The following is an 11014-nucleotide window of genomic DNA, read 5'->3' on the forward strand; positions in this document are numbered from 1 at the left end:
GCCGAGGGTAGCAGGGAATGCTCCATGTCTCAGTCTCCGGGTTGATGGACGGCAATGTCACTCGTTTTGCATAAAGTAGATTGCAGCGAATTCCCTCGTGGGAAGAAACAGACAGCAGTGACGCTTCCCTCAGCCTCGCCAGTCGAATTGCACCTCGCCCGTAGCGAGCAGCTCATCATCTTCTAGCGGCGACTCCATCGGTTCGCCTCGTCCTCCTTGTGCCGAAGCATCCCCTGCCTGTCCCCCAGCTCCTGCACTCCGGCCGCGTCTGCCCCTCGTAGCCCGTCGGGCACCGCTACTCTCACCAGACCCTTCCGCCCCCGACGCTGCTCCCGCTGCCCCTGGCTCGTCCTCCTCATCTTCCGAGCCAGATCCGGATCCAGACCCTGACCCTGACTGCGATCCGCCCTCGTCTTGACTGCCAAAGGAGCTGACATCGTCATTCTCCTCGTACTCCTCGTACTCTTCTCCCGACTCCTCCTCGTCGTCGTCGTCTTCCTCTTCATCCGTGTCCGGATCATCTGCCGTAATCACCGGTCCCACGAGAGGACTGGTGGCCTGCGGTGGAGAACTCATCCCCGCGGCAGTGCCCATGACGGATCCACCCACGGCGCCGGGAGAGGCGGCGCGTCTTCTCCACGGAGAGGAGATCCACCTGTTCCCGCCAGCGCTTCCATCGCCCTCAGCCGAGTCGGTCAAGGTGTTCGAGGCGGAACGTTCTGGGTTCTGCAGATCGGGCGCAGAGGCGCTTTCGATCATCCCAGCAGGTCCGGCAGCACCGTCGGAAGACTTCTTGCTGCTGGCATCTGAAGAGGCAGGCTCGGCAATTGTCTGGATGGAACCCTTCCTGCTCAAGCCCAAGCTCCCCAGGCCGAAGCGGCTTAGACGACCCTGTGACTGCTGTGGATCCGCATCGGCAGTGGAAGAGCTTCCGGCCACACCGCCACCGCTGCGGACACTCGCGGTACTCCTGACACTGCGCCCTGACCGTGCCGACAGAGCTGGCGACACGGGCGGCGTGGGCATCAGGTCCTCATCGCTCGGCAACTCAAACTCGCCTACGGAGGGTCGCCAGTAGTTGAAGTCGCTAAACTCGGGCTTGCCTGCATTTCGTACAGAACTGCGCTGGGTGATCGGTGGGAACATCTGGTCGACAAGATCCGTCATGTGGATGTAGGAGGATTTGTATCCTGCCAGCTCCAACAGCTCCATCTTGACCTCACCATTGGTGTCGATGGTGAAGATTCGGGAAGAGGGAATGTTGACACTACGATAACTCAGAGCGTCGGTGATTCTGTTGCCGAAGCCAGCGTAGAAGGGCGTAGGGTTGGCTGAAGAGGTATTGGCAGCGGTAACACTGCCTGACGATGACGTAGGCTCAACCTCCTTGCGAGCAGCATCCTTGAGGGCTTCCGTTGTGACTCCAGGCAGATTGCCTCCCGGCTGAGGCTGAGCATGTCGAGGGTCGGCACCGAAGAGACGAGCGATATCTCTCAGGCAGGCCATCTTGAAGACCTCTGGCTTACGCAGGATGACCTCTCTGTGCAACGAGGCGATGAGTCGATCCGGCGACATGATGACGGGTCCGTCTGGGAGTCGGTAGTTGTTCTGGTTGATGCCTCGCAGATAGTCCCTCGTAGTATCAGCCTGACCAATAGCTCGACTCGTGAGATACATGATCCTGTAGCCATTCCTCGCGATATCGGTGTAGAGCTTAGCAACACCGAGGTGAGTCCAGTCTCGTCCAATCATCGTAAAGACGTGACCGAGTGCGTCCGACTTTGTGATCGTGCCGTCGATATCCGACACGACGATGTGGTGCTTCGATTCCCAGAGGAAGATTCTGGCTGTACAAGTCGCTACGCCAGAGTATGAAGAGGTCACCGAAAAGGTGATGTTATTTGCTCCTTTCTTGAGATTGAGACTCTTCAATTGGTCAGAAGTCAAGCGGAGCGTCTTTGCATAGGTCTTCTGCGGGCCTCCCTTGGCGGACTGGTGGGGACGAGGCGGCTGATTCTGCTGTGCTCCACTGAGCAACGTGGGGTCAGACTGAGTCCTCTCCAAGTGCGGAGCACCCGCTTCACCCACAGCAGGACCTGCGGCCGCCGGCTGCGTTGCAGGGTGATCCTCTGGAGGCGCGCTAGACTCTCTCAGATCACGATCTACCTCTCCACCCTCCAGGTGCCGATTGCGGTTCCACCATCGACTCCAAACGCTTGCACGATGTTCGCGCGAAGGGACTGGCTCGTCCGTCAAGACTGCTTCTTCTTCAGCTGCCTTGGCAGAGGCGAAAGTCTTGCGGTAGAGGGAGAGCGTGGCCAATACTGCCGAGGCATTCTCCCAGGTGAGGTACCGGTCGTTGTACAAGACGACGAGCCTCTCATCATTGACCACATCCGGGTCTTCGACAAATCGCTGGAAGCTGATTCGATTCTCTTCAAAGTCGTCACGATCCTCTTCGGACCCCGCATTCTCCTCTGCAGGAGCGCTGCCGTCCCCTTGTTGCGACGGCGAAGAAGTCGCGCCGAAGCCCTCTTTGAAGCAGAGACTCATTGCAAAGTGGCGCTCGCAACCGTCCTCAAGGACAAGTTCGAAAGTATATGGATCTCCTTCGTATCCGCGGAAACGAGGTCCATTGCTCCGCTGCCTCAGGAGGCCAAGAGCTTCAGAGCGGGAGTTCGACAGTCCGTCTTCTGCGCCAGAGCTGAGGACTCTGTGGCGCGGAATAGCCGATCCACTTCGATCCATTGACCATGCCCCCGACTTGGGAGATTCCTCATAGTGAGCTGGAGGAGTGGCATCGCCAGGCAGCATCCGTCCCAAGGAGTAGTCAAATGGCCCGCTCTTGGCGCGTAGGTGACTCTTGTTACGAAGGCCACTGACAGTGCTTGCAACAGCATTACCGTCCTCGTTGACATCGTCGAGATCTGTATCGCTGTGAGATCCGTCCTGGTGTACTGTCCCAGAGGAGCGGTGACCGCGCCTCTTCATTTTCTGTAGCTCTTCCGGGACATCTAAGCTATCGGCCTCATGATCTGGAGGAAGGAGGGCCCTGGCGACAGTGGCAAGATCTCGGCTGAACTCAATGTCTTCTTGGTTGTTATTAGCGCCATGACTCGCAAGAGTTGGAGTGTCAGTCCCTAGACTCATGAGCGGATCGAGCCCATTGCCAGCTCCTGCAGCTGAGGAGGAGGAGGGTCCCCCTTCCGAATCTCTGTGTGTATCATGAGCGATCCCTTCCCGACGATGAGCAGTATCCAGATACTCGCCGATATGGGGGTGCCTCTCGTGACCACCATGACGCCGACTGAGGGGGAGCTCATCGGCCAAGCGATGCCCTTCTGCAAAGGCCAGATCTTCACCATCAGTAGTCATCTTGTATCCGTCCATGTCAAGCATGTATTGAAGGTCTTCCTTCGTGCGAGAAGTCACCGATTTCTTCGACACAGCCTCCTGCGCAACTGCTTCCTCCACCTTGACGGGCTCGACAGACCCACTGCCTGAGCCTGTAGCTTCTGCTAGCGCGTCATGACTTCTGGCAGCCTCTTTGAAGGAACGAATCTGCCTTTCGATAGGCCTGGGATCGAGGTGCGTCGGAGATATGCCAATCTCGTCAACAGGTGCGATGCCTGATACTCGCCGTCCAGCAAGATATTGTGAGTGATCCGCTTGAGAAACAGGGTATGTGTTAGAGCCGCTACGGACCGGCGAGCGAGTTGCAGCAATCTCCTTTGAATCTGCTCGACTGCCAAAGGGTGCAGGGTAAGACTCCTCGCCAGACAGAGAAGCTTGTGAGGCAAGAGATGAGCGCCGATTTTCTTCGTCATTGCCCTGACTGTGACCCTTATGAGCAGACTCGAGGAGATTCTCTTCCGCCTTGATCAGCTCGTCTGTCTGGTTCATCATCTTCTGCTCCAGCTTTTCAGTCTCGCTAGAAGGTGCGTCTCTTGACTGAGCAGCAGTCTCGTCACCAGCCCGCTGCTTTTCTTCTTGCTCGGAGGTGTCGAATCCGGGGTCGTATTCGTGAGCGTCACCCTTCTCCTCATCGACGGGCGCACCTGTTTCTCCGCCAAGGCTCCGCCTTGAAGATCGGCGAGCTAGCTTGTCCAAGCGCGGATTTGCCGAAGCGCTGACACCAACTGCTCTACTAGCAGCGCCAATTGCCCCACCAGCCCTGGAGGCAGCATGTCCAAGGTGACCCAGAAGACTTGAGGAGCCTGCCGCGGGACCAGAGCCGTTCAGTCCGGAGTCGCTTGGCACGTCCAGATCAGGCGAGTCCGGCCGACCACTGGGCTTGTACTCTGCTAGGCCCTCTTTGTCTGTCGAAGGGCTTCGACTGCTGTTCGGGCTCGTGATGCCCGTATCGTCCGTGGTATTGGTAGCTACGGTCATTGCGGCACTTCTGGCATCGGCATCGCTCTCCTGAGCTTCCTCGAGGTCAAGTGCTGGGGAAGCGCTGCCACCAGCACCAACAGCGGCAGCCGTGGCAGTGCGCGAATCGTCGAGATCAAGAGGCTCTACGTAATTGCTACCAATGCCATTATCACTACTGATGCCGGCTGCCTGTCCAGAACCACCGGGGGCATCTGCACCTTCCAGGCCCGGGGAAGCCAACGGGCTTGCGCTTGCGCTCAAGATGGGACTTGTGACTAGATCATCGGGAATGGCATTCTCCTCCTCGTCGATTTCGACCACGAAGAATGCTTCTCCTTGCTCTCCGACTTTCATAGCAAAGGGCAATGGCTCGGTCGAGTTATTCAGATGCAAGGTGACCTGGGGCCAGATGATGTTATTGGGTAAGCCGTCGAGGAGGACCCTGTCAGCATGCTCCCTTTATCGTCGGACCGCCCATAGGGAGTCGTGCGCTCGTTGCTCAACTCACCTTTCTCTCCCCTGGCCGTAGTACGCTCATCTTTCCAAATCTAACATGAAAGGGCGTACTAGCAAGTTCCGTCGTCCATCTCTTCCTTTTCCGTTTCTCCCTCTTTTCTCCCCCTTCTGACAGAGCCGTCCCGTCTTGAGTATCATCCTGTGGATCGTCCTCCTCGACTTCCACCTCGCGCTCGACGACGATGACATCGATGGCTCCGCTGAGTGTGGCGGGGTTGATGTTGGGGGTGATGGTGTTGTACACCGAGGAGACGAAGCGGCCTACGTATTGCATATTGGATGCTCGGAGTAGCCGTCTGGCCGGGGGCTTTTCTGAGCTTGCAGTCGAGTAGAGTGGATGGGCCGTTCTATCAAGCAGCAAAGGAAGGAAAAAAAAACTTTCTTACTCGATCTGCCGATACCAGAGCCTTGTTGCTCAAGAAGGCCGAGTGAGGAGTTGGCGGCTGCTAGGCGTTACTGAAAGGGCTAAAGGGAGCTAAGTTGCCGAGCTGAGCAGCTCAGTTTCCATAGTCCTCTTCCCACCAACAGATGTCAAGATCCAGGTATACAAATGAGCCAATGCTGTGATGATGATAACGAGTGGGTATGGTATGGTATGATACGGTAAGGGTGATGGTATCCTCTGGAGTACAGCAACAAGCTATACAAGGCGATTTAGACGTCCCCCCCTCACCTTTTCCCCACCTCCCCTCCCCTGCGTCTCCGCCAGCCCGCTTCGAGCCGAGGCGCCCGCCCACATGGCCGCCGCGTTTGCACGTCCCCTCCACCTGCGCCTGCAACTCAGCACAGGACGCCATTCACGCTCTTTCCTTGAGCCCCACTGGATGGACGATGGGACCCTTCCGGTGCGAAAAAGTGGGGACGAGATGAGATGAGACGAGGCCAAACCAGACGCTACGCTACGGCGAAGCTGACTGCATTCCTGACCATGAAGAAGAATATAGGACATGTAAAATAATAGGTATTGCAGGGTCAGACGAGAGAGTATGGAACACTGGGCGCGAGAAGATTGAGGATCGATACGAGAATAATGAAACGGAGAGGCAGAGGAGAATTCAAACCGATTCAAAGGAAGATGCGCGCACATCTATCGAGGGGGCGGGCAAGAAAGGAGGACGGCTGGGAGAGTGGCTTACTGAGAGTTCTGAATCCCCTTGCCCTCACGTTGCCTTGATCCTCTTGCTCTCAAAAGGTCCATAGATGTGTTGACAACCCCATAGTGAGTCGTCGCCCGTCTCTCCCACCTTTTGTCGTACACTCCAGTACTCCGGATGAGCACCAGGCCCTTCTCCATCTGCAACCTTGGGCTGCCAAAAGGCCTCGCCCGAGTCTGCATCGATCGTCTTTGTAAACCAGCGCGGCTCGTGAGGGGGCAATTCGCCCGTCTCGCGCTTCTTTCGAGTCTGGCGTTGGTAGTCCTCTAGAGACTGCTTTAGACCGTTGGCCTCGTCGAAGCGACCCTCTTCGAAGCTTACCAGATCCGGTCGCACACGGCAGTCCGTGGGAGGGAGCCACTTCGGTAAGCTCTTGGGAAGATCGTTGAGAGTAATGGCAAAGGGTGTGAGGTTGAAGGGTAGATTGGCCGGCTTGACGCTATTCTTCCACAGCAAGAGGTATTCAGCCAGAGGATTCGACTCTGCGCTGAAGCCTCCCTGCACACTCTCATCTGGGTTGAGAGTGCCCTTGCCTGCACCAGCTTTGCGAGCTACGAGTTGGCTGTCCCACTTTCCAGCAATCTCCCACACCAGCTTACCAGCGCCATTCCACACCTGTCCACTGATCTCTCGCGCTGCGCCACCCCTCCAGCCACGAGGCTTAAAGGTCAAGGTGCACTTGTCGCCCGTGGCGTGATTCTCGACAGTCAGATCACCGACGTGGTCAATCGTGGGACTTCCAACAATGAAGCCAGACACGCTCGTCGTCACCTTGTTCCAGGTGTAATGCTCAATGACTTTGCCAGGGAAGAGGGGCCCGGCTTCAGGCAGGCCCTTGCCTGCCTTTGGGAGCCAATCCTTTGAAATTTTCAGCCGAGCGTGGGCCACACCAGTAGGGCGAATCTCAAAGGTGCGACCGAGGAATTTCGACTTGGCATCGACGCAGCCGAGGTAGTCCCACAGTGGAGACTGCGCTAGACATGCAGAAACGGGAGGATGATGGCAGACTTGCTCAGAGATGTACCGATAGTGCTTGTCTGGCCGCATGTACTCGAAAGACTCTCCTAGCATGGGGTTGAAAGGCTTCGCAACACGACCGATGGTGCTCGAGTAGTTGCTCATGGCAAAAGCCGCCACAAAAGCAATCCGCTTGGTCGAGTCTTCTTGCGTAGCAGCAGCGTCAAGGCATTCAGAGAACTCCATGTCCTCTGCCATTCGCTGAAGCATACTGGTAGGCTCATTGAAAGCGACCGGAAAAGAGATCTTCGTCAAGTCTTTGCCGATGTTGTTCTTCAAGATTGCCCACAGAGAGACGCTTGGCCTGTCGTCAGAGCCAATGGGCAGCTTGGTACGAAGATGCCGATATGGCTCGAGAGCAGCGTCGTCAATGGCCTGCTTGCGGTTGAAGTCTTCAGGCCAGTCGGCCTCCTTCATCTCTTCCTGCATGGGAGTCTCCACTTTGAGACCCGGCAAGTTCCCACTTTCAATTGCATCGAAGAACTCATCATCGTCCCCGACTGATTCTGTCTCGGTCATCTGCCCACCAGCAGAGCCTGATGCCAGACCTGACATGCTACCCCTCGCTACGGGCTTTGTCGGGACTCCATCCAGCGCAAGAGGCTCAGCGCCGTCCCGTCGATCTGCAATCGTACCTTGCAGCGATAGGGCGCCTCGCTGTGGCACGGGACTGAGCACTCCCGCGCTTGGAGAGGCACCAATGTTGTCTCGAATCTCACGGAGAGCTTTACGCTTCTTGGCATTGTCCTGAGCAGCCTCTTGGAGTTGATCCTCCATGTCTGCGTGCTGTTGCGCAAGAGTCTTCATATTTTCCTCCCACAGATGCTTGGCAGAGATCTCTTGCTCGTACCTCCTCAGAAGGTAGGCTTCCCGTTCACCGACAAGCTTAGCCTGCTCCGACGAGAGCGACTCGATCTGTGCAAGGGCATCCTGCAGGGTCGCCTTGACTCCTCCGTCTGCCGTTGCGGGAATCGATGCAGCGAGTTGTAGAGCCTGCTCGATCTTGAGGCCAAGAGAGCTCTGGATGAGGGGCATTGTCTCGGAGTGAGGAATGCGGGGCTTTCCATCTGCATCGAAGAGCGGCTCGGCATCCGCCAGTCCATCGGAGTCTCCTTGCTCGCTAGCGAGACTATGAATGCTGGTCATACTTGGGGTCCGCTGGATGCTTTCAGGCCGCGAAGCTGACAGAGGCGCCGACGTTGTGAGCGTGCCAAGGATGGCGTTGTTGGTGTTGGTGCTCAGACTACTTCTCGCGAGGGCAGGAGTCGTACTCCTCGACGGCGCAAGGCTGAGATTGGAGACAGAACCACTTGCGGTGGGATTGGAACCTACTGAGCCTGCTGGACCATCAGTCCTACTTGCTGTGCGACTCAAATCAAAGTGGTCTTGAGTCTGCTGGAGGACAGCGACCCATCGCGCTCTTTCCACGGGGTGAGATCCCCTTAGATACAGCTTGCTAGTGCCCTTGGCTGTAGCTTCGCTGATGACTTCGAAACGGTGCTTGTCGTTGCTCGAGGCTCGGATCTTGGCAAAGCGCAAGTTGACAGAGCCACGAGATGACTTGCCCTCTTCTTCTTGGGTATGGTAATACGACAGAACACCATCTTGCAGAACAAACCACCGCACTTTGTAGCCCCCTGCTAGATTGGTCCATTTTCCGAGGTAACCTCTGAAAGTCGGTGGATGACCGGCGGGTGTCTGTGCTGCAATGGCCGCATCAGCGTTGGAGTACTGCCTCAGGAGGGCCTTGATCTTCTCATCCTTTGAGCTATCCAAGGCCGACTTTCCTCTCCTATTCCTAGTATACACATCTGCTCCGTTCCGTACAGCAACTTCAATCATGGCAGTGTCCTTTCTTGCAACAGCCTCGTGCAACAACGTGGTGCCAGACTTGCTCTGCACATTGAGGTCTAGAGACCGAGCCCGAGGCAAGGCAAGAATGGCGCGCAACTTTTCTTCAGCGCCTGGGCTTCGACTCTCCCAGGCCGACAATACTTCAAGATACTGGCAGTTGAGCTCGGCTCGGGAGACTTGAAACAATTGGGCAATCTGAGGGGAGTGGGCCAGATCTGCCGGATCTTTGCCGTCCTTGTTCCGCTTAGTATCGTCGATTCCCTCTCTGCTCAAAAGCAGCTGAGTGACATCTGCCCGCCCGAGAGACGAGGCAATGTGAAGGGCAGTGTTGCCGTGGTGAGCCTCGGTGGCATTGATGTCCAAATCCTTGTATTCGAGGCAGAGCTGCACTGTAGCATACTCTGCACACCGGACAGCGATGTGTAGAGGACTCGTCAACTCGTTCACTGGTGTGCCCTTCGGTGTCGTGGGAGCCTTGGACAGGAAAGGACGAAGGGTCTTCGCATCACCTTGGCGCAGAGCCTCAAGCAGCCGGAAAGAGTAGACGGCCTCTGCAGAAGAGCGAGGAGATTGTGTGATCGGCGGCGGAGGAGGAGGAGGGGGAAGAGGTAACGGGCGACCGGGTGAGAATGGTGATCGAGGAGATGCGGTAGTAGGCGAGGGGTTGGTGGATGATGATCGCAGCACAGCCGTCAGAGCAGCATTGGTTGATTTGCGAGGTAGGGTCGGGGAAATTTGCGAACCAAGGGAAGAGCGAGACGACCGCAATGGTACCGCATCGGAGGTGATCCGTCGAGGAGGTGGAGGGGGCCGACGTGGGGGAGTAGAGCGATTTGGTAGGTTCGCATCATTGCGAGGTGCGATTGTATCATCGACATCGTGGTACCGAGAGCGTTCCGGCAAAGGCGATGAGGGAGCCATTACATCGGAAGAAGGAGATGTGCAGCGGGTGTGTGCAAGAACGAAGCGGAGGTAGTTGAGTGAACAAGGGAAGAGGGAGAGGAAAAGGTAGCATGACGAGGTCAGCACAGCAGATCCCCAGAGCTTGAACCCGTACCTTGATCAGCGGGCGCAGGATTGCCACTTTGACCTGACACAGGGGCAATGGCGACGGCGGCGGCGGCAGCGGCGGCGCAGCACTGATTGCTTTGTTGTCCTCGCAGCAAAGAGCAAAAGGCAATCAAGATGGCCTCCTTCGCCATTGCCTCTACCGCCGCTGATGCAAGGCACCATGCCCCAAGCCCCAAGCGCGCATATAGATGGGCGTAGCAATCCTGGACTTGTCCTGCTATAAAGACGACGAAACTCACCTTCCGGTGCTGGTCCGCTAGCAGACGCCATCTTCTACTCGTCTCTGTCTCTTGGGGCGGGGACGCTGAAGTTCCGAATACAATGCGATGCTGGAATATCAAAATCGAAGCCTGGCTGGGATGAGAGGGGAAATCACAACGTGCCCTTTCCCCTTGCGCTAGTAAACGTTGGAGCTCTCAACCCGAAGAGGGGTCTGTATGGGAATGCTTGTAGGATGGAAAGGGGGGTGGAGGTTGATACGATGTGATGATGTGCGATGCGATGCGCCAAGAGAAGGAGAGTACGATAAAGGCAAAGCCGGAAGAGGATCCGTCGGCTGGGCGGATTAGATGTCGGCCGTAGAGGTGGAGTTGGTCGGCAGAGAGAGTGCAGCGCGGGGAGCGGTGACGACAGGGGCATTCGTCTAGCCAGCCCTCCTCGGCCCCTTGGCCCTGGGGGGCGCCATCAGTCGGGGGCGAGGCAGGGTCGGAGACTCGGAGGGTCAGTCAGACTTCCTGTCTGCGCCCCTCCCTCTCCCTCGGCGGCGATTGGCTCACCGCCCGATCGGTCTTTGCAAAGGGCGCACCCCTCTGCCCTGATGCGTGCCTCAATGCCCTTACTCTCTCTCTCTCTCTCTCTCACGGCCATATGCACGCAGGGTCATTCATCCTCAGATTGCCTAGAATCCACTCCTACACGGCACGCATAGACTAGCACACACACACACACACACACACACACACACACACACACACACACACACACACACACACACACACACACACACACACACACACACACACACACAC

At 57.0% G+C, this 11014-nt stretch overlaps 2 protein-coding genes across 2 annotated transcripts; both read right to left on the reverse strand.

Annotated features, from left to right (window-relative positions):
• Nucleotides 1–59: 59 nt before the first annotated feature.
• On the reverse strand, nt 60–5275 carry BCV69DRAFT_173202 (LNS2-domain-containing protein). Its single transcript, XM_025489518.1, has 2 exons — nt 4883–5275; nt 60–4773 (listed from the first exon to the last, which is right to left on the reverse strand). The coding sequence occupies exons 1-2, from the start codon at nt 5162–5164 to the stop codon at nt 130–132; spliced, it is 4926 nt and encodes a 1641-aa protein (XP_025348705.1). The 5' UTR covers nt 5165–5275; the 3' UTR covers nt 60–129.
• A 324-nt stretch (nt 5276–5599) lies between these two features.
• BCV69DRAFT_282264 (hypothetical protein) lies at nt 5600–10670 on the reverse strand. The gene is made up of 2 exons (XM_025492298.1): nt 10226–10670; nt 5600–9466 (listed from the first exon to the last, which is right to left on the reverse strand). Exons 1-2 carry the CDS (start codon nt 10254–10256, stop codon nt 6051–6053), a joined length of 3447 nt encoding a protein of 1148 aa, XP_025348706.1. The 5' UTR covers nt 10257–10670; the 3' UTR covers nt 5600–6050.
• Nucleotides 10671–11014: the final 344 nt, after the last annotated feature.

The sequence above is a fragment of the Pseudomicrostroma glucosiphilum genome (genome assembly GCF_003144135.1).
Source record: "Pseudomicrostroma glucosiphilum strain MCA 4718 unplaced genomic scaffold BCV69scaffold_5, whole genome shotgun sequence".
Lineage (NCBI taxonomy): Eukaryota > Fungi > Basidiomycota > Exobasidiomycetes > Microstromatales > Microstromataceae > Microstroma > Microstroma glucosiphilum.